This window comes from Pelobates fuscus, chromosome 1 (genome assembly GCF_036172605.1).
Source record: "Pelobates fuscus isolate aPelFus1 chromosome 1, aPelFus1.pri, whole genome shotgun sequence".
Taxonomy (NCBI): Eukaryota; Metazoa; Chordata; class Amphibia; order Anura; family Pelobatidae; genus Pelobates; species Pelobates fuscus.
In genome coordinates this window covers 270,677,807-270,705,044 of record NC_086317.1, presented here as the reverse complement: position 1 = coordinate 270,705,044, position 27,238 = coordinate 270,677,807, and the positions used below count along the sequence as shown (strand labels likewise).

At 41.8% G+C, this 27,238-nt stretch overlaps 1 protein-coding gene across 1 annotated transcript in view; it reads left to right on the top strand.

The window, feature by feature from the left end:
• Positions 1 to 27,238, top strand: part of TPST1 (tyrosylprotein sulfotransferase 1) — a 161,439-nt gene that overhangs the window by 61,095 nt on the left and 73,106 nt on the right. The window contains exon 2 of the mRNA XM_063457213.1: positions 5,674 to 6,621. Within this exon, the coding sequence (XP_063313283.1) occupies positions 5,783 to 6,621 (839 nt within the window). The 5' untranslated portion in view covers positions 5,674 to 5,782. The remainder of the gene's footprint in view (positions 1 to 5,673; positions 6,622 to 27,238) is intronic.

Here is a 27,238-nt window from a genome sequence, read left to right as displayed (position 1 = left end):
CAGAGGGTAACCCTCTAACCCTCTATATGAGAAATGTACAACAAGAAGAAAGAGAAAGTCTGTGCCAAAAGGTAAGATTATATAAAAAATATGAAAAAATAAATCAATATATAGAGAAAAATTTAAAAATAGAAAAAATAAGTTCCAATAATTATCAGAAGGTGAATAGGGATAGTCACTGATTCCGCTGGTGGAGTATCTTCTCTGTTTATTGTAGCTTAAATCGTCTCGTGATATGGAAGACACAAAAAAGAGGACCAATCGTGCGGAGTGTATAAAGTAAATATTGCATAAAATAAAATTAAAGTATTACACTCACATTTGCATGAGCTATGGCCAGCTCAGGTATAACAGGCATACAGGGGAATAATCCCCGCTTGTAGGATATGTCAATGCTTGTCCTCTAGGGGGTGATAATATCCAATTCTCAGGAGAAGTAGAAAATAAAAACAGCAAATAGTGCTCTCTGATAATATGATGTGACCGTAGATAAAATAAAATAAAATATACTCTATTTGTGAGCCCTTAGTGCTGCAATGTTAAACATTACAGTTCCAGAGAAACTGCAATGTTTACATTACAGCAATTTCAGCCTCTAGTGGCTGTCTGCATTGTGCTTACATATACTATAATGACTTCCTGTCCAGGAAGACCTATAAATACAAAATACTCTAGACAGTCTGAGTTTAAAAATAAGAGATGCATAAAAGGACTGCAATTTATTCTCTAAACCACCGCTTTGATACCTGGAATGAGATCTCACCAAGACCCTATAATTTCATTTTCAGATTGGCTGCAATTGTTCAAATACCTCATGTTGACTTTTTTTTTTTTTTTTTTTTAATTCACAGTAATTTGTTTTGTCACTATTTCTTGTAAATTGTTTACCTGGCTTAACATTCAAATATCAATTACTTTTTTTTTAGTAATTTTGCATGTGTTTGGAAGTACTGTGATCAGTAAATATTATAGTGATTTTTTTTTTTAAATTAAAAATGAAAACTCCCAACACCCAACACTGTCATGCCGATCTTACCTTTCTTTAATCGATTCCTCTTCTCTCCCTCTGTCAGGATCTGTTCTTCATTTATTCCTGTCTGCTGTAGTTTTATTTAAAACCTAAGACAAAATAGGGACTACTTTGTCTTATGGAGGTTTTCTACGCTTGACCAGCTATGACCAGCGGAGGAGCAAAGTGTGCTTCGTTTTCGGTGATCAAAGAAATTTTCCCACAATTCTCCCCTTTAATCTGTGATCTCACGATGCTTCCTGTCAGTATTCCCAAACGTCCTGTCACTTAAAAAGAACGCCGGCGAAACTACCGAATTTCGTCCTAACAGAATGAGAACAGTTCATTCATGTCAGGACGCAATTCGGGACTTTGGGAAACTCTGATCCTATTCTTGCCACGGCTGTATCTTCCAGCCGCTTAGTAGATAACTCCCTAATTCCCATAGTATCAGGGTGCAGCTATCTACCAAAAGGCTGAAAGACCTAAAGATTACTTAGTATTGGTAAATTCTGCCCCTACTTGATATACCGTGAGTAGGGGTATGTCTAGTAAACAGTGAGCAGCCAGTAGCTGCTCACTGTTAAACAACAACACCTAGTGTCCCCCCTCCCGAGCCCCCTCACCCGTGCAGCGCAAGTGGGGGCTATTACACGGAATGGGGGACCTACTGCCCCCCCCACCACCACTGAGTGGCGGGTGGGGGCCCTAAATAACAATATGGGGGAGAACCTAATGTCCTCCCCTCTGCCTCCACCCATGAGAAGCGGGTGGGCGACCTATATTATAAAAAAAGGGGGCGGACCTATTGTCCTCCCCCCAGCCTCTACCCCTGAGCGGCGGGTGGGGGCCCTAAATAACAATAAGGGGGGGACACCTATGGTCCTCCCCCGGCCCCAACCCTAAATTAAAATGTTATCCTACCCCCAGGTGACTAAAGCCCCTAGTCACCCTCCACACCCAAAACATTTTTTAATAATCCCCTACCAACCCCTTCACCCTAAAAGTATTAAGGGGGGAACAAGAGAACTAAATACCTGTAAAAACAAAATAAAACTTACCATTTGATGTCTTCTTTTTTTCTAAAATCTTCTTTTTTCTTCCCCAAAAAAGGCCAAATAAAAGTCCATGATACCCGTCACACTTTGAAAATAAAATAAACCCTCACCCGCTGCTCATGGGTGGGGGCTGGGGGGAGGACAATAGGTCCTCCCCATATTGTTACCTAGGGCCCCCACCCGCCGCTCAGGGGGGAGGGGTCAAAAGGTTACATGGTACATTTGGCTGAAAGACCAAACTTAGTCCCGAATTGCGTCCGAACATGAATGAACAAACTGTTCTCATTCTGTTACGACGAAATTCGGTAGTTTCGCCGGTATTCTGTCTTATTGACAGGCCGTTCGGGAATACTGACAGGAAGCATCGCAAGATCACGGATCAATGGTGAGAATTGTGGGGAAATTGCTGTGATCACCGTAAACAAAGCACACTTTGCTCCTCCGCTGGTCAAGCGTAGATAACATCCATAAGACAAAGTAGTCCCTTCTTTGTCTTATGTTTTAAAGAAAACTAGAGCAGACAGGAAGAAATGAAGAACCGATCCTGAAAGAGGGAGAGAAGAGGAATCGATTAAAGAAAGCTAAGATGGGCATGACAGTGCCGCTTTAAAAAAAAAAAAAAAAAAAAGGTGAGAATTAAAAGTGAATTTCAAATTAAGGCCTGAGCAGCCAGGAGTAGCTGACAGAGAATCCGTTTGGCTACTTTCACCTTTATATTTGAAATCCACGTGTAGAGAGCGGGACCGTGAGCATTCGTGTTATCTCTTTACATACGTTCTGAAAAACTACGGAAAACCTATTATAAATCATAATTTGATATAACCAGTTTCCTCTAAAATTTCAAGCATGATGACCTTCCCTTTCTTTCTAAGGAGCTATAAATACTGTCCAAGTGCGTCACCACATAATAGAATTGTGTTCATTTGAAACGTCTCTGCCTTTGCTTTGTGACATTAATACGTAAACTCTTTACTTGGTCAGTCAAAGCAGATAGCTGGCTCACTGTTTGATTCTGACTGTCAGATGTGATTATGTTGCTTGTCATAATCCAGTGAAACCCTAAAGCGGTGCTGATTTGTGCAATGGGTACCGGCTAGGAGGATACAGCTTTAGATTATTGTGGAGTGTTGCAGAAAACATTGGTAAGGATATTAACTGCTAGGTTGTTTTCATTTTATTTGAAAACGTAAAAATAAATGTAACTTTCTGCCATTTTTCTGATATAATTATGTTTGTTTTTCCCGTATTTCAAAAATATCTTTTTTTAGTTTTGTATTCTTTCAACCACACAGAGATAAGGTAAATGTTTATTGGGAAGAGATCATTTGTTTAAAACATGTTTTCTTTAATTATGTTTTTATGTTAATGATTTTTTTGAAGTGTGTTTAAATCATTCGCACGCATACTCCATTATTGTATTGGCTCTATTGATACAAACATATGATACCCAAATGGTTAAATGTTTTCAGTGCAAACACGGTTTAAATATTGATTGCCTTTTCTTAATTGTAGGTGATTAAATTTTCATCCTTGAGGGTAGAAATATGTAAACTTATACTTACCTTTGTTTAATATGAAATTTTCCAGAATTTTAGGATATCTGTTGGTCTAAACCATTTGAAACTACATACATACCGTAACTGGTTACTGCAGCCACCATGACCACTTCTATTGTTTGACTTGTCATGGTGATAGGAGCTTGTATATAGAGATATTTGCACTTTTGTTTTAGGGCTTGTTGTATCCCCGGCACATGTTTGTTGCACCAACACTCTGTTCCGGATTGCTGAATATCATGTTTGTTCAAAAATTACATTTGTTTTAATCGCACTGGCAACACATGTAATAAGCCTATTCCCTTGCATTCGGTGCCTACAAGGGTAAACATACATCTCTCATTCATCTCCCTTCTATCATTTAAGCCTGGCCATTTTAAGCTAAATATACTCTCTCTCCCTGCATCTACCTTCACTCCCTCCCCTCCTTACCAGCTCATGGACAGAGTTCAAGAATGTCTTTTGGGGGGCTCTATATAGAAGCCAATGCAGAAAAGGGCATTTCCACTTAAAGAAGCCTGCTGGTGAAACGAATTGTGGACATTTTAAACTGTATTGTATTTTATTAAAGGTATTTTGGTCACTTCCTCACCTTGAGTTGCCATTTTACTTTTAATTTTTTAATTTTTATTTTTTATTTTAATACTTTTACTTATTTTACCTGGCTTCTGAGTTTTATCCTGTTCCAGTGAGACATTACTCCAAAGAATCCTAGGTGGGGATTATACCACTCAAGCCCTATACACTGAGCAGTCAGCCTGCTCGAGTAAATTTGAGTAACCACTTTATATTTTATTTTCTGCTTTCCTGATTATAAATAGAGAACACTATTGCTGTTCCTTTTTATTTCATATGACCTACCCTCAGACAAGACATCACCTCACGTATCCTATAAGTGGGGATTATACCACTGTACGGACTTCATACTAGAGCTAGTCCATTAAGCTCTATAAAACGTGAGTAGGATCATATAAGACTTTTACCAAAATAACACCTGATTGTTGAATATACTGCGCCATTAGTGGTCTCTTTTATTTCCACATACGAGTGTAAGAACATCTTCAACTAACAGAGCTGTTATCCCATATTCTAAATTTTCGTTGGCTTCTACATACAGTCCCCCAAAACACATTCTTGAACTCTACTACTGTACTTTTAATCATTTGGACTATATTATTATTTTTATCTACTTTGCTCTTTATTACTGGCGCCGCCTATCTACTACCCTCTGCCCTATTGCTTTGTCTACCTATAGGGCCTTCTGAGGGAGCCTTACTACCCTGTTGTGCTGCCCAATTATCTATTGTTTTATCTGTACCAATACCTTGAGCGCTGACCCATCTCTACCACTTCTTTCCTATGGTCAGAAGTCTGCTTGTTAGAAGAACACTGTAGCGTTAGGAATGCATATCTGTATTACTAACTCTACAGGGATTGGGGACCAGAGGGCACTATAGTGTTAGAAATAGTGTTGTATTCCTATCACTATAGAATCCCTTTAAATTGTCTGTCACCAAATTAAACTTTATCTTATCTGTTTATATATAGCTCTCTGTTTGAATATTTAATTTTGTATTTATTTATTTATTTTTTATAGAGTGTGCTGTAATTTTCATAATATACATAAAGAAAGGCAGGGATAACTTTTTTTTTCTAAATGTGTAGCAGTCAAGTTGACACAACTTGCCAGTGGGCGGAGCTTAAAGCAAGTTTCAGTTTCAAATTAAATTTTCCCACAGTCCTTCAGTGCAATCAATCCCCCCAGAAGGGCAAACTGCAGGCATCATTGGAAGGGGATAACAAAATGGCTGCAGCCAGGTATTGATATCCAGCACAAAAAGTAAACAAGATTAAATATAAAATAATGAAAGAACATTAAGATCATTAAGATACATAAGGAAAGTAAAGCAAAAATTAAAAACAAACATGTCAGAGCCACTTTAAGTATGTCATTAAGAGGGGGGACAACAATTATAACAAATGTTTTTGTTTTTAAATTTATTCTTTATTTTGTGTTTCTTCTAATAAAGTTTTGCTTTTTGTCCTGCAGATTTTACAGATGGCAGCCCCCCTGCTGGATTAGAGTTTTTAAAGCATGACATTGCCAAGAGCACATTGAAGTTTGTCTGCCTTCTCCAGGTAGAGACTACATTGCCAAAATGATTGGGAAATTAAAGCAGAACTTATTACTGGCCTGTCTTGTTATAAGTTCAGTGACTGTATTCTATTTAGGACAGCATGCGATGGAGTGCCATCATCGAATAGAGGAACGGAGCCAGCCTGTGAAAAGTGAAAGTCCAAAGGCAACTTTAAGAACTGATCTCAAAGCGAACTCCAGTTTTCCTTATAACAAGGACATGCCATTAATATTTATTGGAGGAGTGCCACGCAGTGGAACGACACTTATGCGTGCTATGTTGGATGCACACCCAGAAATCCGATGTGGGGAGGAAACTAGAGTTATCCCACGGATTTTGGCTGTAAAGCAGATGTGGGCACGCTCAAGTAAGGAGAAAATCCGTCTAGATGAAGCTGGTGTAACTGATGAAGTATTGGATTCAGCTATGCAGGCTTTTTTACTGGAAATAATTGTGAAACATGGAGAACCTGCTCCTTACCTGTGTAATAAGGATCCATTTGCATTAAAGTCATTAAGCTACTTAGCCAAAATATTCCCCAACGCCAAATTTCTTCTTATGGTGAGGGATGGACGGGCATCCGTGCACTCTATGATTTCTAGGAAAGTTACCATTGCTGGCTTTGATCTGAACAGTTACAGAGATTGCTTGACTAAGTGGAATCGTGCCATTGAGACTATGTACAACCAGTGCATGGAAGTGGGATATGATAGGTGCATGTTGGTGCATTATGAACAGCTGGTTTTGCATCCTGAGCGATGGATGAGAACACTTTTGAAATTTCTTCTTATTCCTTGGAATGATGCTGTGTTGCACCACGAGGAAATGATTGGAAAAGTAGGAGGTGTATCCTTGTCAAAGTAAGTATGTGACTCCCAAGTATGTTACTCCCAATTGGAATCTGCTTCCTACTTGGGTTTGGTGATTAGACAAGACGTATGTTTTTGTTTACTTTTATTTTTCTATTATATATATTTCAAGTTGATTGTTTGAATTAGTAGTGGTTTTTGAAATGTTGTAAATTTTAATCCACCTTTCACCTGTCAATGTGTTAAGGCCATATCTCTTGTTACACACTATACATGAAAGCCTTAAAACAGCACCCTGTTAGAATCTTTATGAAATAATCCCATGTGCATGCAAAATACTAAAAAATGTACATGTGCCAGAGTACAGCAGTGACGTCAGCACCAGTAGCTGAAGAGGGCTTGCCAGAAGAGGATGGCGACATTCGCAAGAGACAGGCCCACGTAAACTAGAAAAATGGTCAGAGTTGTGGCAACTGACATTTAATGTGGATAAGTGCAAGATAATGCATCTTGGACGTAAAAACCCAAGGGCAGAGTACAGAATATTTGATAGAGTCCTAACCTCAACATCTGAGGAAAGGGATTTAGGGGTGAATATTTCTGATGACTTAAAGGTAGGCAGACAATGTAATAGAGCAGTAGGAAATGCTAGCAGAATGCTTGGTTGTATAGTGAGAGGTATTGGCAGTAGAAAGAGGGAAGTGCTCATGCCATTGTACAGAACACTGGGGAGACCTCACTTGGAGTATTGTACACAGTACTGGAGACCGTATCTTCAGAAGGATATTGATACTTTCGAGAGAGTTCAGAGAATGGCTACTGCACTGGTTCATGGATTGCAGGATAAAACTTACCAGGAAAGGTTAAAGGATCTTAACATGTATAGCTTGGAGGAAAGACAAGACAGGGGGGATATGATAGAAACATTTAAATACATAAAAGGAATCAACACAGTAAAGGAGGAGACCATATTTAAAAGCAGAAAAACTACCACAACAAGAGGACATAGTCTTAAATTAGAGGGGCAAAGGTTTAAAAATAATACCAGGAAGTATTCCTTTACTGAAAGGGTAGTGAATGCATGGAATAGCCTTCCAGCTGAAGTGGTAGTGGTTAACACAGTAAAGGAGTTTAAAGTGGCACTGTCATGCCGAATCCAGTTTTTTTTTTTTAACCCCCCTCCCGCCTCCACTACATCCAATCGACCCCCTAGTCACCCCCAAATGCCCCTAAGCCCCCCAGATTACCTCTTTTTAATTCTTTATTTTCTGCCCCGATCTATATTCAGGGCGCCGCCATCTTTGTGTGGGTAGGTGAAGTCCCTGTGGGACACGTCATCTACCCACACTGCACAGACTGTGAGATTCCCGCACATGCCCAGTGAAACACCTGGACATGCGAACGGGAATTTCATCTATTCATTCATTCATCAGACAGACGAATGAATGAATAGAAAAAATCAGATGAACAAACTAACACTGTGTATCAGTGTTCGTTTGTTCGTTCAGTTTATTACAAGGAGGGAGCTACCAGCGTGCAGCTCCCTCCTTGTAATATGTAACTATAGAAGCGGCAGGAAGCAGAGCTCCCCACCACTTCATAAGCCCGCCAGGTCCCCCCCTCACTCTATGGGGGTCAATATGACCCCCATAATAGCACAAGGGAGATTTAAAATCTCCCCAATTCCCCTACTCGCTATACCGCGAGTAGGGGCATGTCCACTAAACAGTGAGTGGGGTGGGGGCCGGGGGGGAGGACAATAGGTCCCCCCCCCAATTGTTTTATTAGGGCCCCCACCCACCGCTCAGGGGTGGGGGCCGGGGGGGGAGGGCAGTAGGTCCCCCCCCTTATTGTTTTATTAGGGCCCCCACCCACCGCTCAGGGGTGGGGGCCAGGGGGGGGAGGACAGTAGGTCCCCCCCCTTATAGTTTTATTAGGGCCCCCACCCACCGTTCAGGGGTGGGGGCCAGGGGGGGAGGACAGTAGGTCCCCCCCTTATTGTTTTATTAGGGCCCCCACCCACCGCGCAGGGGTGGGGGCCAGGGGGGGAGGACAATAGTTCCCCCCCTTATTGTTTTATTAGGGCCCCCACCCACCGCGCAGGGGTGGGGGCCGGGGGGGAGGACAAGACGTCAAATGGTAAGTTTAATTTTTTTTTTTTACAGGTTAATTATTTTATTCCCCCCTCACTATTTTTAGGGTGAGGGGGGTAGGTAGGGGGATAGAATGTTTTGGGTGGGGGGGGGGTGACTAGGGGCTTGGGACCCCTAGTCACCTTGATGGGGGCGGGGGTTCATTTCGGGCCCCCACCCACCGCGCAGGGGTGGGGGCCGGGGGGTAGGACAATAGGTCCCCCCCCCTAATTGTTTTATTAGGGCCCTCACCCACCGCGCAGGGGTGTTGGCCAGGGGGGATGGAGGACAATAGGTCCCCCCCCCTTATTGTTTTATTAGGGCCCCCACCCACCGCTCAAGGTTGGGGGCCGGGGGGGAGGACAGTAGGTCCCCCCCCTTCTTGTTTTATTAGGGCCCCCACCCACCGCTCAGGGTTGGGGGCCAGGGGGGGAGGACAGTAGGTCCCCCCCCTTATTGTTTTATTAGGGCCCCCACCCACTGCGCAGGGGTGGGGGCCAGGGGGGGAGGACAGTAGGTCCCCCCTTATTGTTTTATTAGGGCCCCCACCCACCGCGCAGGGGTGGGGGCCGGGGGGGGAGGACAATAGGTCCCCCCCCTAATTGTTTTATTAGGGCCCCTACCCACCGCTCAAGGTTGGGGGCCGGGGGGGAGGACAGTAGGTCCCCCCCCTTATTGTTTTATTAGGGCCCCCACCCACTGCGCAGGGGTGGGGGCCAGGGGGGGAGGACAGTAGGTCCCCCCTTATTGTTTTATTAGGGCCCCCACCCACCGCGCAGGGGTGGGGGCCGGGGGGGGGGAAGACAATAGGTCCCCCCCCTAATAGTTTTATTAGGGCCCCCAACCACCGCGCAGGCGTGGGGGCCGGGGGGAGGACAATAGGTCCCCCCCCTAATTGTTTTATTAGGGCCCCCACCCACCGCTCAAGGTTGGGGGCCGGGGGGGAGGACAGTAGGTCCCCCCCCCCCCTTATTGTTTTATTAGGGCCCCCACCCACTGCGCAGGGGTGGGGGCCAGGGGGGGAGGACAGTATGTCCCCCCTTATTGTTTTATTAGGGCCCCCACCCACCGTGCAGTAGTGGGGGCCAGGGGGGAGGACAGTAGGGTCCCCCCCATCTTTAACCCCCGCGCAGGAGGGGGGGGGGGGAGTGTTTGTTTGTTTGTTTGTTTTTTTCCCTTCAGATTAGAGGCAGTGCTTATACCACAGGGATATCCAATCTGGAGGGAAAAAACAGGCAGGCAAATCTCCAAACATTTAAACCCTCCCCTAATTACCTCCTTTCCCATAAGTAGCAGCTCCTCCTGATCATACCCAGTTCTTTGCCTGCCTCCGGCAGGGGAGGTTAGACAGGAGGTTCTCCAGGAAGCAGGTGAGAAGGGCTGAGGCTCTGGGGGCACTGCTTCCTTCATGTCCGGGTAAGTAGCCTTTAACACGCCGGACGGCGTGGTCCCTCAAGTTTTATGTTGCCGTCTAATGCCGTGCCAGGTGCCGGTCTGACGAAGGACGCAGGCGTGCGTCGGCTGGGAAGTCCTGCGGTGGAACGCACACACAGGTTGCGTTGCGTTCCACTAGGGAGTCGCGGAGCGCTATGCGCATGCGCAATGCGAACCTTGATTCAGGCGCCAAATTTGAACTGGGCGTTCTCTTTTGGTTTCAGGACTTATATGAGCATTTACCAGCAGCAACCTCTGTTTGCCAGGAGCTCTCAGATCGGTTGTAAAGAGTGTTATCTCACCTGCCCTCCAACACACTCTCAGGCCATTTAAGGTAAGACTGATTAAGTTTTTAATTAAATGGGTCCTAGCCTGAATCGATAAGGAGAAAAATTTGATTGTTTTCCCTTTTTTGTTTTCTCTTTTCAGTATGTCTAATCCGGAAAATTTGGATAAAGTTGCTGAAAAGGGGAAATGTTCATCTAAAGCCAAGCATTTAATCTGCTCTGTGTGTAGCCAACCTATGCCAGATGGTTATAAAAAGAAACTTTGCTCAGTGTGTTCTAAAGAAGCTTCAGAGGAAGCAAAAAGAACAGAAATGTCTACTTTCCTCAGCTGGTTGCAACAGAGTATGCAGCAAACATTTGTGGATATGCAGTCGGCTGCATTACAGTCAGTCCAGGCCTCGGTTGCCCAAGATTCGCAAGTTGTAAAACATGCTAAGAAAAGACTGAGATCTTGGGAAGCTTCTGATACTAGTTCAGTAACTAGTGGTTCTGAGTATGAGGAAATTTCAGGTGGTGATTCTTCAGATGAGGAGTTTGCCTTCCCAGATGAAGCAATTGGGAAATTGATTAAAGAAGTGCAGTGCATTTTTGGAATTGAGGAAACAGGGAAAAAGTCCAAAGTGTTTCCTTTTCTCCCACAGATTAAGGAATTGATTTTAAAAGAGTGGAAATTCCCTAGTCACAAGCCGTTTCTGTCTAGACATTTTAAAACTCTTTTTTCCTTAGCATCGGAACAAGACTGTAAGCTGGATACGGTCCCTGTAGTGGACGTTCCTATTGCTCAAATCTCTAAGAAAACTACTTTACCGATTGGAGACACAAGCGGGCTCAAGGATGTCATGGACAAACGCATTGACTCCTCCTTAAAAAAGTTGTTCATATCTTCTGCAGCCCAAGCTAAAGCTTTGATTACGGGGTCATCTGTTGCCAAGGCCCAAAGACTTTGGTTGGAAGAACTAGAAAAAGTTTATACGGGAGAAACTAAGGAAGACCCGGTAAAGCTATTAAAGAATATCAGGATGGCATCTGATTTTTTGGTAGATGCGTCTGCAGAAAGCCTAAAAATTTCGGCCAAGAGTATAGGTACTTCAACAGTCGCCAGAAGAGCGCTTTGGCTCAAAAATTGGTCAGCAGATACAGCATCTAAGAATTCTCTGTGTGACCTATCCTTTGAACCAGGAAGACTTTTTGGTTCAAAACTGGATGAATTGTTAAAACAGATGAAGGAAGGAAGGAAAGCTTTACCAGAATCATTTAAGAAGCAGTTTAGAAGACGTAAAGCGGAGTCGCTTCCCTCATTTAGAAGTTCCTTTCGTAGAAACTATTTCAGGGGTCAGCATAAAAAAGCCTTTGATTATAGGAAGAAGGAAAGATTTTCTGACAGAAGAAATAAAAAGTTATGACGCCAGGCCTGTGGGTGGAAGGCTGAGTCACTTCCTAGAGCACTGGAAAGGAACAACATCAGATCGCTGGGTTCTCACAGTGATAAAACACGGATACGCTCTAGAATTATCACAAGCCCCAATGGAAATTTTCTATGTTCCGAGGTTCATTCTCTAGAGATGAAACTCTCTCTGATGCGAGAAGTATCGACTCTATTACTGAAAAGAGTGGTGGAAGAAGTTCCTCTCAAGGAAAGTTTTCGGGGCACCTATTCAAGACTTTTCTTGGTTCCAAAGCCAGATGGTTCGTTCAGACCCATTTTAGATCTAAAAGCCGTAAACAGGTGGATTATCAAAAAGAAGTTCCTCATGGAAACAATAAAGTCCGCTACTCTGCTTATTCATCCAAAAAGTTGGTTTGCGTCCCTGGATTTAAAAGATGCCTATCTTCATGTGCCCATAGCAGAATCCAGCAAAAGTCTTCTAAGGTTCGCTGTGTGCTGCCGATCAGTAATCAAACATTACCAGTTCAGAGCATTACCTTTCGGCCTGTCATCAGCACCCAGGGTATTCACAAAGCTGCTAGTAGTCGTTTCAGCTTTTCTAAGAGGTATGGGCATCTCTGTCATTCCGTATTTGGACGACTGGCTGTTGATTGCAGAGTCCCAAGGTCAACTACAGCTAGACCTGGGGACAGCGATAGAATCGCTAGAAAAGCATGGCTGGCTAATAAATTTCAACAAATCGGAACTAGTGCCAGTTCAAAGGATCCAGTTCCTGGGTCTGATTTTGGATTCTGTCGCAATGAAGATATTCCTGCCAGAAGAGAAGAAACTAAAAATCAAGCGATTAATTCGGAATCTCAGAAGAAAAATTGTGTTTTCAATCAGAGAAGCCATGGGCTTACTGGGTCTGTTTACAGCCTCAATCCCGGCAGTCGGTTGGGCAAAATCCAGAATGAGACCTCTACAAAGAAACATTCTGCAAGTCTGGAATCGACAGGAACTCGGCCTGGATGGGCTTATGAGGTTCAACAAGCTAACTTTGAGAAGTCTGCAGTGGTGGACATCTTCTCGATTCCTGCACGAGGGTCTGTCATTCCGGATGAAGTCCTTCACTATAATTACGACAGACGCCTCTGCCCTGGGCTGGGGGGCCCATCTGGGAGACATCAAGAAGCAGGGGTCCTGGCAAGAGAAGGATATGAAAAATTCCTCGAACTTCAGGGAATTAAAGGCCGTGTGGATGGCACTCTTGGCATTTCAGATGCTTATCAAAGATCGACATATTCAAATCCGCTCAGACAATCGAACGACAGTGGCATATTTGAACAGACAGGGAGGTACGAGATCAACAAAGTTAGAAAGCCTTTGTTCAATGATCATGCTGTGGTCAGAAGTGCACCTGATGTCAATTTCAGCAGTTCACATTTCAGGGAAATTCAATGTGGTGGCAGATGCCCTGAGCAGGCATCATTTGAAACAAGCAGATTGGTCCCTGTCATGCAGAACTTTCAAGTTCATCACAGACCGCTTCGGTGTTCCGGAGATAGATCTGATGGCTTCCAGAATGAACAGGAAGACAGGACGTTTTGCATCCCTAAATCCAACAGACAGGCCGGATATCATAGATGCCCTGTCAGTTCCATGGAAGTTCAACCTGGCTTATGCCTTTCCGCCAGTAGTGCTTATTCCCAGAATACTTCAAAAAGTAAGACTGGAAAGTGTACGTATTATCCTTATCCTTCCATGGTGGCCAAGAAGAAGTTGGTTCTCGGTTCTCCTGAATTTTCCAGGGGCCACATTTTGGAAGCTCCCACTTTCAAGAGAAATACTAGAGGACGCCATGGTGCCTCTGCCGACCCTTCGAAGATTCCATTTGACGGCCTGGTTTCTGAACGCCAGATTCTAGAGAGCAACGGTCTGGATACTGAAGTGATAAAGATCCTGTTGGCAACTAACAAGGAATCTACTTCAAAGATCTACGCTAGAATTTGGAAGATATTCTGTCAGTGGTGTTGTAGATTTAAAGTCAACCCTGTTTCCGCATCCATCCAGAAGATTCTAAGTTTCCTTCAGATGGGATTTGCTAAAGGTCTTAAACCTGCTTCATTGAAATTGCAGGTTTCTGCTATCAGTTTCTTCTCCCTCAGATGCTTGGCCTCTAATATTCTGATTTCGAGGTTCTTCAGAGCTCTAACTCGTTTGGTGCCCTATGTTAGGGAAACCTATCCTCCCTGGGATCTTAACTTGGTTCTTTCAGCGCTTTGTGAGCCGCCCTTTGAACCATTGGAGGAAGCTTCCCTGAAGATTATTTCGTTAAAAACTGTCTTTTTGGTGGCTATTACATCAGCTAAAAGAATTTGTGAGATTCAAGCTCTTCGGGCGAATTTTCCTTTGTTAGTTTTCCATCAGGACAAGGTGGTTCTAAAGCTCGATCCTTCTTTTATACCTAAAGTTTTTTCGGTTTCGAACGTCAACCAGGAAGTGGTCTTACCGACTTTTTGTCAGAATCCATCTAATGCCTTGGAAAGCAAATTTCACTGCCTAGACGTAAAGAGATGTCTTTTACAATACCTAAAATCTACGGAATCCTTCAGGAAGGATAATAGTCTTTTTGTCCTATTCAGAGGCACTAGGAAAGGCATGAAGGTTTCGAAGAGTTCTCTGGCTAGATGGCTGAAGGATTGTATTCTGTTGGCTTATTCCAAGAATGGCATGGAACATCCAGGCCCTATAAAGGCCCACTCTACTAGAGCGGTTTCGACGTCTTGGGCTCTCCGAGCAGCTGCATCTCCCTCTCAGATTTGTTCGGCTGCTACTTGGTCCTCTCTCCATACTTTCTCAAGACACTACAAGTTGGACATACTGGCCTCGGAGGATGCTGCTTTTGGGCGCAAGGTGCTTCAAGCTGTAGTGAAATGAACCCGCCCTCAGGATCTGCTTTATTATATCCCTGTGGTATAAGCACTGCCTCTAATCTGAAGGGAAAAACATAAATTTTACTTACCGTAAATTTCTTTTTCCTGAAGATTAGAGGCAGTGCTACATTCCCGCCCCTTTTTTTCTAATAAACTCAGTAATTTTGCAGTTATTTGGCTTATGTATTTTCTGGGTATGATCAGGAGGAGCTGCTACTTATGGGAAAGGAGGTAATTAGGGGAGGGTTTAAATGTTTGGAGATTTGCCTGCCTGTTTTTTCCCTCCAGATTGGATATCCCCTGTGGTATAAGCAGTGCCTCTAATCTTCAGGAAAAAGAAATTTACGGTAAGTAAAATTTATGTTTTTTTTTTTTTTTTTTACAGTGAGCAGCCACAGGCTGCTCACTGCTTACTAGACATGCCCCTACTCGCGATATAGCGAGTAGGGGCATATTATTTACTAATACTAAGTAATCTTTACTTAGTATTAGTAAAGTTGGCTGAAAGACCAATTCAGGTATTTCAGCCTTTTAGTAGATAGCTCCCTGATACCGTGGGAATTAGGGAGTTATCTACTAAGCGGCTGCAAGATGCAGCCGCGTCAATTAATAGGATCGGAATTTCATTCATTAGAATGAAATTCCGATACAAACAAAGTACCGAATTGCATCCTAACACCAATGGAGAAACTCTTCTCATTCTGTTAGGATGCAATTCGGCAGTTTTGCCGGCGTTCTGTCTAAGTGACAGGACGTTCGGCAATACTGACAGGAAGCATTGTGGGAACAGGGAGGAAAGCTAGGGATCATGGGAAAATTGCTCTGACCAGCGGAAATTAAGCACACTTTGCTCCTCCGCTGGTCAAGCAGAGGAATCCTCCATAAGACAAAGAGTCCCTACTTTGTCTTATGATTTTAAAGAAAACTAAAGAAGACAGGAAGAAAAGAATAACAGATCCCGAGAGAGGGGGAGAAGAGGAAGAGATTGAGGAAAGGTAAGTTCTGCATGACAGTGCCGCTTTAAGCATGTGTGGGATAGGCATAAGGCTATCCTAGGTATAAGATCAGGGACTAATTAAGTATTTAAAAAAAAAAAAGAAATGGGCAGACTAGATGGGCCGAATGGTTCTTATCTGCAGTCACATTCTATGTTTCTATGTAAGTAGAACTCACCTTTGCCTGTCCCGAGACGGTGACAGTGCCATTTTAAAACAAAACGGGAAAAACACTTGATTTTTATCTCTAAACAATTTTTTCTTCGTATTTATAACTCTGATGTTGGTTCTATTTATTTATTTGTCAATCTTGTTCACTTACAGGAGCTCCTTCACAGCCAATGTGAACATTGGCTCCTGATGGCAAAAAGGGTTACTTTTAAGAGTAACAGTTTATGGGTCTGTTGAAAGATCATGTGAGGATGATACATAATTATCATATACATTCCTTTCAGATGTTTTGTTCTGACATACATACCCTGGAATGTCTCTCTTCTGTATACATTTTCCCCTGCAGCTGTTTATCTGACTGTGTATGGCAGCAGCGTTGTTCATTTCTGCAGAAAATCTAATTGGATCTCTTCTATGCTGCAGAGTTCCAAAGTAGGAGAAAAACAGATTTATGGGCACCAAACTCTTATCTAATTAGCAGCTAGTGGTTTATGACACTCTGTGTGCTAGAAATGCATGTTTATGTTTCAAAGCTTTATTATGTGTAATGCAGAAAGGTGCAATACATAGAATGGACACGCAGGTCCTAAAAGCAATACACTTACAGCTTACAGAATAGTCAACAGTACATGGTATCAACAAAGCAGAGGAAATAGCTGCAGTGTACTCGTTATAATTAAATTCTGGTTTAGTGAACTGTATAAGCATCTTACGGCTTTGGGTATGTGAAGTGACTGCTAATCGCCTTTTTTGGTTTATTTGGTTGTTTTTTTGTTTTTGTGTCTGTTTACGGACAGAGAGATTCCTGCTTGCCTATCTGGGCAGGAGTAGAAATGCATGTTTGATTAGCAGGCGCATGCTATTCATCAAGAACTATTGCTCTAAGAATGTTAACCCACACCATGACAAACTACATTTGAAACCAGAAGCCTGTTCGTTTTGCGCTGTGACGCCTAGGCTTGTCATTTTTACTATATCCTTTACATGGTTGATATCTTGCTGGTCACAAATTATTAAATGACCTAGATAAAGTTTAATTCATTATGAATACAGATACAAGGTTTGTCTATCTTATTCAGTTTGCAGACACAACTATTGTTGCTTAGAAGCAGGTTGAAAACAATACGGTTTTGGGGGTTATGAGGGCAAAGATAATGAGCAGCAAGAGAATAGAACACCTCTATTCACCTCTTGTATTCAGAAGAGTTGCCCATTATGATTCTGTCTACAAGGACAAAAGAAAACGCCTACCAACGCAATACAGGTTTGTTTATTGTTTTTATTTTTTTAGGGCACAGGGGGCATTAGTTTTTAGATATATGTATTGGAAAGAATACTGTACTTTGTACCTGCCAAGGTTTAGTAGTTAAATGGACACAATAGTCACCAGAACAACTACAGCTTATTGTATTTGTTCTGGGGAGTAAAATCATTCCCTTCAGGCTTTTTGCTGTAAACACTATCTTATCAGAGAATGTGCATTATTTACATTGCCCCCTAGGGATACCTTCACTGGCCACTCCTCAGATGGCTACTAGAGGTGCTTCATGGGGCCGTGCTGCACACTGTGCAGCATTGCCATTCAGTGTTTCCACCCTCTGCATGGAGACACTGAGTTTTCCTCATACATATGTATTGATTCAATGCATCTATTGGAGAAAATGCTGACTAGCTAGGACTGTGTTTGGCTTGTGCTGGCTCTGCCCCTGATCTGCCTCCTTGACCGTCTCAGCCAATCCAATTCATGATTCCATGAGCATAAGGAAAGGTGCATCGGTAACTATGGCATTACTACATGATGTCAGTCACGACTTGAACACTGAATGAGTGCAATAGAAAAACTGCCACTGACGTCTTTTATATATTTTAATAATCAGACAGGGTTTGCATCCTGAATGATAAAAACTTTTACAATCGTGAAAGGATCGATTGATTTTTATGATTTCCTATGATATGGTCTTCTGTTTCGTATTCGATTTGGTTGAAACAGTCTTAAAACAAGTTAAGGAATAGTGAAGATACCATATTTTTCAGAATGGATACAGTATTTTACCCTACAATTTGTGGTTAAAAATTTTAAATAAATAAAAACTGCTTCCATAGCATACACTAAACATTAAAGATACGCTATAATCACCAGAACAACTACTACGTATTGAATTTATTCTGGTGAGTTATAATCTTTCCTTGCAGGCTTTTTGCAGTAAACACTGCCTTTTCAGAGAAAATGCAGTGTTTGCATTAGTCTAGTGAAAACTCCACTGGCCACTCCTCATGTGGCTATTAGACGTGCTTCCTGGGGCAGTGCTGCACTGCCATTCAGTGTCTTCACCCTTTGCATGCAGACACTGAACTTTCCTCATAGAGATGCATTGATTCAGTGCATCTCTCCAATGAGATGCTGATTTAGCCAGGGTTGTGTTTGACTTGTGCGGGCTCTGCTCCTGGTCTGCCTCATTGACAGTCTCAGCAAATCCTGTGGGAAAGCTTTGTGATTGGCTGAGAGAATCACTTATGACTATGTCAGCTGTAAGCAGGCAGATCAGGGACCGAGCATGCAGCTGCAGACTTGAATATAAGTAAAAGTTTACTATATTTAGGGATACAGGGGGGCTAGATGGTCGTTTTAACACTACTGGGTCTGGAATACATGCTTGTGTTCCTGACCCTATAGTGTTCCTTTAAATAACTTGCAGATTGCAGCTACAGGTGTGTGCGTATTTGTGTATATAGACACCCTTTATGTGAGTGCTGTAAGTTGTAATTTAGCAAGGTAAAGGTTAAAATAAAAATAAACTACAAGTAAAAAAAAAAACTAAAAACAAACAACTAATAATATAGCTATGGTCTTTTCGTCCATCAATAATTGTGTCATTAAGAGAATGGCAGAAATATGTTGGGATAAACCGTGCAAAGCAACCTCAAGATCTTTTTTTATAATGTATTCTGGACACCAGGAGCCCATTTCTTAGTGACATGGCGAACATTTGCCCAAGGTTTATCATATCCTCTCAAAAATTATTATATTAATCATTCTGTATGTAAAGGTCTGAATTATTCTTAAATAAATTTAAAAAAAAGTGTTTAATACCCACGTTTGTCATTCTTGCTTTTCCTCCTGACATATTAACCGGCTAGAAAAAAAAGCATGTTGCATATACAATCTCCATAAAAGAAACGGTTAGTAGTTTATTGTGCATGCTGTCTTTGAAAATATTATTTTAGACATGTTTGCAAAGATTTAATTGTTGCTTGCTGTGTTGGTGCAACATAACTCGTTATGGACAGCCCGCTGTTCCTTGCTGTATGTTTTCCTTTCTCTAATTTAAAAGGCTTTTCTAAAGTTTTGCCCTGCTGTTAATGTTTTACCAGATTTTATTTGGCTCCTTGCGTTTCTTTGTTGATGCAGTTACAACCAACCGTGAGAGATCCACTGCATTATAAAGGGATAAAGGAAGTGAGTCTAGGATTTAAGCAAGACAGTTCTTGGCTCATAAATATATTATTTATAAAGCACCAACAAACTTTGCAGTGCTGTACAGTAGGTGGACTAACAGACAAGTATGTGCAGCAAGACTAGTTGGACGCACAGGGACAGAGGGTGTTGAGGGCCATGTTTAACCGGGCTAACATTCTAGAGGGAGTGAGGTCAAGTGGCACAAGAGGTAAGAATAGGATGGATTTCATGTATGTGAAAAGTAGGTTGCTAGAACAGTTTACAATGGAGGCTTAGTGTTTTTTTTTTTTTGATTACACAGTTGCAGAAGAGGAAGCAAGGTGGGTTACCAAGGTGTGGAAAGGGAACGCTATTAACAGTTTAGGTGATATGCTTTCCTAAAGAACTGTGTTTTCAATAAATGGAGTCTGCGGGAGAGTCTAAAGGAGTAGGGAATGGAGTCGCATAGGAATCTTGAAGGTAAGCGCCAGAGGTGCATGTACGAACAGAGGATAGACACGCAGATCTTCATAAGAGCATAGGGGCCTGGACAGAGAACATACTTGTGTATTAGAGAGGATAGGTAGGTAGGTAGGGGCAATGCTATGTAGAGATTTTTAAGCAAATACCAGATTGTAAATTGAGCCCTATATCTTACGGGAAGCTAGTGTAAGGACGGACAGAGAGTTGAGGTATGGGCAGACATGAAGAGGAGTCTCTCCACCGCATTCATTATAGACTGTAATGGGGCATTACTCAATACTTTTGTCAGGGCTGTTTCAATAGGAATGAGTGTGGAATTCAGACTAAAGCAGGTCAAACAGAGTTGGATTCAATGAATTTTGCCAATCTTGCATACACCACTCTAGGAAGGTTCTTGAAGGCAAATGGTAGTGATAGAGGCAGTAGTTGGACTTAGTTTGGGTTAAGGTTAGGCTTTCTTTTTATTTATTTTTTTATCGGGGTTATGGTTGCATGCTTGAAGGGTAAAGGAAATTTGCCAGAGGTTGAGTGAATATTTTAGTGAGGATACAGTGCATATATATTTATAAAAATTGACTGCCTTCCAAAGCCCCTGGTTATAATAAATGTCCTCACATTATCACATTTCTATTAAGTGCTGCATAGGAAACGGTCTGCCAGATTATCTCCTCTAAAATGGAATTCAATAAAGAGCATTATTAGATAATTCTGAATGTGTATAGTCTAGCATAACATTTCAAGATAGAAATTAGTTACCGGTAACTATCATCTTTAGGTAATCAAATGAGGTGATACCAGAATTACACTGTTTCTACATCATTATCTTACAGAACCGTTTTTTAATGCTGCTTTATGACTCGTGGCATACATTTTCTTAAAATTCTATGTTATAGGACATGTTTATTAATGCAAAACATTGAAATAAATAGGCAAACCAAAGTTTCTCTATGTTTACCATTTAGTCTAATACATTTCCAGATTCTGCTTAAGTATGTGCATATATGTGCGTAAATCTTTACTGATATCTGTGAGAAGAGAATATTTTTTTTATAACAAAGGTCCATTTCAGAGAGGGACTGTGCCACTTGGCGTTATCACTGAAAGTGGTGTGTCTGCTTACTACGTGGGTATCTCAATCTGCTTCCATGGAAAGTACACTTTATCATCTCTGGATTATCCTTATCTGCTTCCTGTAGTTGTTGATGCATCCATGCCCTACAAGTATCTCATTAACCTTCTGGTTATTGCTTTTTAGGTCAAATATCACAGAATACTTAATCCTCCATAGGTAATGGACCAATTTAAAATCCATTATTATTAGTAGTATTATTATCATTATAATAATTTATTTTTATTTTTTATTTTTTTGTAATTCTTTATTTTATTTGTGCATAAGGTGCACAGGCAGTTTTGCACCGCCACAATAGCTGGTGAAAACCGTGTTAAACATATGAGTACATTAGTGTGGCATCAAGAACTTTGCACATTGTTTTTTTTTTTATAAAACAAGGTTAGTAAACAGAATGTATCAGAGACCGTGCTTATCTGACTATGTGATCAAAATTAAAGCTTTTCTTTTGGTAGAGTATGTCAGACAAGAGAAGTTTGTTATAAACCTCTAGTTAGGTTCATGCATCAAAGCATTAGGAGATGAATACATTCAAACATTAACAAGCTGAGGTACAGGATTAAGTGCACGGCGTAACCTTAGGCAAGTGTGACTGTAAGGTCGCGAGGATGAGCATATATAATGTTGGTATTCCACAGCATATAGCATTGCCTCATTTTTATAGTAAATAAACAGACATAAATTTACAGGCTATGCTGACCTAGCAGAACTGCCATACTGATCATATGTATGGGATGCTGCCCAACAGGCTAGATATACTAAGTGGCAATAACAGGCGAGTTGCAGGAGTTACTGACAGAGGAAAGCACTATGCCCGTGCAACTTAAGAGTATATTAAATGTTGGCCATGCTATTCTAATAGTGCCATCGTGCCTATCAAGGTGGTGCATAACTAAAAATACATAGAAAAAAGTTTGTTACAAACGGGATGACAGCGTGGTAGTTACTGCCTTTTCAGGAAGTACGTTGTCTCCGTGCAGGATCACAGTCCGTCTGCGGTGTAAACTGCCTTGGTTAACCAATGCCGGCTTTGGAGGCTTGACAGGTGAGCCATGTGCAGGGTTGGTGCTGCAGCCATGTTCTCTTGCCAGTGTGATCTGGAGGGGCATGCCCCCCACGCCTTTTGCCGGTATGGAGCTGTGCTTCATGTGGGGAGTCCCTGTGGCTGTCGGCTCGGGTTTGTGTGTGCAGAGACGAGCTGTGCTGGCCAGAGAGTTCCGACAGTGCTCGGAGGTGAGTAGGTCGGGCGGGATTAGTAATCTCGCTTTGTTGTGTGTGATGGTGAGTGCTGGATTCTGAGAGGCAGGTCTCCGATTCCCGCCATTTAAAGTTCTGAGGTAGGCTCCGTCTAGGGGGGCGCCTTAGGTGCTCGGGGTGGGCAATTAATCAGGTGGCATCGGGTGGACGGATGGATCCATGCTGCCACTCTTCGCAATGCTAGCTTAGAATGCCGGTCCCTGGTACGAAGCGTAGTCCCCATGGAGGCATATAGTCTGTCAAAGAATTCCAGGGTTTGCTTGGGTGGCTTGATGAGGGTGCGTTTTGCTGCCATTTTGCTTGGACCCCTGATGGCCCTTTTGTTTGTAGTTTCCGTCGCTTGTGTGAGCCGCGTTGCAGGGGCAGTAGTCCCCAGTGTGGACCGGGATATCTGGGGTGGGCGGGGGGGGGGGGGGTAGCAGGGCTGCATCTCGTTTACGCTTTTGAGCAGGTCCCTGGCCGGGGGATCGGCCGCCTCCCCCGGGCCTCGTGCTCCACTTTAGTTTAGGCCTCATGGCCGGTTCAGGTACTCTTTCTGAGTTTTGGTGCAGGACTGGTATCGTCTTGTTCCCCGTGTGGTCCTGTGTTGTTTTCTGTGCATCTTGTGTCGTTAGCATGCCGTGGATGGTTGGGATTTTCGTTTTTGTGCCCGCTGTTGTGAGAGCTCTCAGAGAGCACGTCCGGCCATCTTGGCTGTCAGGCCCCGCCTCTCATTTATTTATTTTTTAAACATTGTTTTGTTAATTTTCTATAGAAACCGTGATGCACTGGGGATGACTATCATTTTGAATGCATTATAGTGCTAATTCTGCATTACATGGAAAATAATATTAATACCCGAACCGACGGTTCTTCTAACATTGAACGCTACTCAATGAGTAACGTTATACTACATAAGAAGCAACATCCTTACTCACCTCCTGCTGCATGTAGCGAGTCAAGATACTGTCCCTATTATTCCTGAACAAGAATATACACTATACTGACACTTAGCATGCATTGAATACCACTTCTTTGCCGCTTCCTGCTGCTTACGATATTGACTTTAGCAGTCATTTGTACCTACATATCTAATGTATTTGCTACACTTACAACCGAACCACTGAATGTTGCAACTGCTTCACAAACATATTGCTGTCCTGTTACATTGAAACGATCAGTATACTATCCCTGCTGTTACTGCAAAATGTTACTTGTTATAAGGATACTTAGCCTGAATTATAGGAACTGTGTTGGCTGCAATCTTTTAACATGTCCAAGCAATTGAGACCTATGTGTCTAGTTTATCTGCTGCATACTCAATTGTACTAGTGACTGCTACAACCTTGCTCAAAAAAATAATTATATTTATAAAGTTGATTCAGGTCCCTAAAATCTTCAAGGTCTGCAGAGACTAGGAAGAGGCTAGGGTTTCTCATCAAATCCTGGCCACCTCATTGTGTTTAAAACAGGCACTGTGCATATTTCATAAATCTTTTCCCATTAGTATATTTAGTTTAATTGCTGCAAATACAAAAACAAAAGAAAAAAAAAAAAAAACGAAACACATATGAAACTACTTGCTTTGCTTGCAGAGTAGGTTCATTCCACTTGTACAAGTTCCCTTGTACAATGCTATGAGAGAACCTGTCAAAGTCACTTACAAGACGTAGGAGATGAAGTCCTTTTCAGCTGTGATTTTTTTTTTTTTTTTTTTTTTTTTTCTGCTTCCCAATGACCTCTTTGTTGAGGGCTGGCAGTATACAAAGATGTTGTGAAGTTTGTAACTCACTGAAACTGTGATTTAAGGAAGACAATAACCTGGAATTTCTTGCACTATAATAACGTAACACAAGTGCATGTAGTACCCATTTCATACAATAACGTGTCATATTTTTAAAATTCTATACATTTTCTCTCATCCGAATGCATGGAAACGTTAATAAGAAGGGGTAAGGTAAGCTAACCATCGCCCCTACATTTCCGGATATTCTGAGACTATATTTGTTGGAGTGAGGCTCGTGAAGAGGATTGTTTAAAATAAACAATGGTGTAAGAACTGTAGGTTTTCAATTCCAGCCACCAATCCATAATTGTTTGTGATACATATTTGATTGATTTTGACAGATAGTACTCAGGCCTTGCGCCCTATAGTCCTCTTTTGTTTCCAACAGTGTTGAGGGTGATGGTTAATGAGAGGAGCGGTCTTGAGGCCATAGACTGAGTATAGGTTCAATCTTTGCAAGTTTTTAGAAAAAAATAAATGTCACCATTAATTTAGTAGGATGCACCTGAAATAGTCTGAGGAAATGGCTACTGAATGTAAATAAATAATGAAAACTTTTATGAATAAAAGTTACTTATGAAGTCTTCATTTTTAATACAAGTGTGTGTGTGTGTATATATACTGTATGAAAGACCTGTTTGAAGGGTTCTTCTGAGCACTTTAAAACTTTTCAAAATTAAAAAAAGACGCGTAAACACTACACCTGTTCTTATTTGTTAAAATTGCTGCAACTGTAAGACATTGTCCCAGAACTGTCAGTCAGGCAGCTGGAGATCTGTGATTTAGGTTTGGTGTTGTCAGTATTGTTCGGCATGGACCTTTTATTTTCTCCTCCCTGAAGACAATGCAGATTCAAGGTTGCAAACATGCAGCCCTGTCGATCAGCACACACAGCCCAATTTCACAATTTTTTTTCTAGCAGTCCTATTTATCCTGTGTGCTAAGCCCAGCTTCTGAGGAAAAAAATATTCATCCCATTAATCCTAGCTGGCCAGTGACTCCTGATTGGTGGGACCTCTTCGTGGTGAAGAAAAGGTCATTTTAGCTGCAGTCAGTTTAACCAAGTTGTGAACTGGGATTGCAGAAGAATAAGTATTTGTTTGAATTAATTTACTGTTTTTTTTCCCCCATTATTTTTAATGCATTTAAAAATATTGTTTACCTTTACCATATGCTTATATCACATTTATTAAGAAGTTAAAATATGCAATTTTATACTCCAAGGTAAATACTATGGTATTGGAATAACTAGAACATGTTAGGACCCCAGAGGTGCAGGATAGGTTCTTGGCATCATCTCAATCTTTTATACTTCTTAGATTAATATAATTAGTTCTGTTAAGCTAAATGATAATTTTGGTATGTATATATTTGATAGCAGAAGAGGCTTTTTGAAAAGAAAAAAAAAAAAACCTCTTTATTATTGATATAACATTCTTATTTTTTTTTTTTTTCTTAAACACCCTCAAGACATTGATGGAACACTATATAGCGTTAGGAATACAGGTTGTGTACAATAGTGTTATATGTCCCTAACTTATTAGGTCCCCCATCCTCCGCTCTTGAAAGGGTTAAAAATCCCCACCCCCCTCTTTCCAGCGACTAGGTCTCCTCCTGCCACAATGTCATGCTGGTGGGGGAACCTAATGTGCATACGCGGCAAGCACCCTGCATGCATTAGAGCTCCCCATAGGAATTTTAAGACATTGGACGTCCCCATGCAAAGCATGAGGATGTCCAATGTTATTTCACAGAGTAGACTGAAGTCAGCTGCTAAAGTTATCTTAACCCTTCAATGTAAACATCAAGGAGATGAATGGTCTAAGTACCTATAATGTTCTTTTAACCTCAGATTCATTCACAGCGAAGGAGAGATTTTCTATACTAAAATAATTAATTGGTATAACACACCAAAATTTAAATAAAGATAATTCTATTAGTTATATATTAATTCTATATTGTCTTACCAGTGTATGGGATTTAACCTACGCATCACATTTCAGAAAACAAAACTATTTTCTATGCTTGTTTAGAAAAAAAAGTAGAAATATAGATAGCGGCAATATTGGCAGTGATTAGTTATATATCTGTATGGTGGTGTAAGGCTTATTCAATTAATTCTAAATATGTTGAAAACTATCGTAATCTAATCTAACCTAACCTAACACGGCTTCATTAGTGCTAATGCTATTGACCTTTTGGAAAGTAGATGCACCTGCTGTGTTATGCCGTGTTCCATGTTTCATCTCATTACTGCCATCTTAATTGTGTAAGCGTTCTCTGTAGAGATCTGAACCTTTTCATATTTGGCATTCATCTCCCCAACGTATCACGAAGTGCTTTACAATTTTAATATAGGATAGAATAAAAAAATAAGAGACAAACTATTAAAACAAATTTAGGAGTAATAAGAGGTTATTAAGGACCTTGTTAACTTGAGCCAAATTTAGAGGGGCTGAGGTATAAAACCACAAGACGGACATTCAGTCAGTCAAATACCATGTTGTACAAAGGCCTCACCAATTGTATTGACCAAAACTGGTAAAAAAAACATTTTTTAACGTGTGTGTGTGTGTGTGTGTGTGTGTACACACACACACATCCACTATACCGGGGTAGGCAACTTTCAGCATTCAAAATGTTGTGAACTACATCTCCCTAATGCACTTCTAGCTATAATACTGGCAAGACGCCAGGAGAGATGTAGTGCCAAAAGTTTCATACCCCTACATCCACTGTACACACATGCGGGGGTGTATTTACCACAAGGCAAACAAGGCATTTGCCTAGGGCGGCACTTTCAGGGGGGGGCAGCAAAAAACGCCCCCCAGTGCCCAGGTAAATGCCTTGTTTGCCTTGTGTACTGGGAGGCTCAAGAGCTGGCTGCCACCTTAGGGCCCCCTCTAGGTGTTAACATACTGATATTCTAGCCGGGCGATGAGGGAGATATGTCCTTTTAGATTAAAAAAAATATTAATAATTAGTGAATGTATGAGAAAGTGTGTGTGTGTGTGTGTGTGTCTGGCAGTGAGGATGTTTGTGACTGTCAGTGAGTGTGTGTTTATGTCTGTCATTGTGAGTGTCTGTCCTTGTGTGTGTGTGTGTCTGTCAGTAAAAAAAAAAAAAGGCCTTGACACGAATTGGTGGGGCAAATTTAGATAAGGGGGTGCCGAATTTAGTTGTGCCTAGGGCGCAGCGCAAATCCAGAATACACCACTGCACACATGCATCCTTGTGGGAGGACCCAGAGTTTGGCCCTGTGGGCAGACATGGGGGA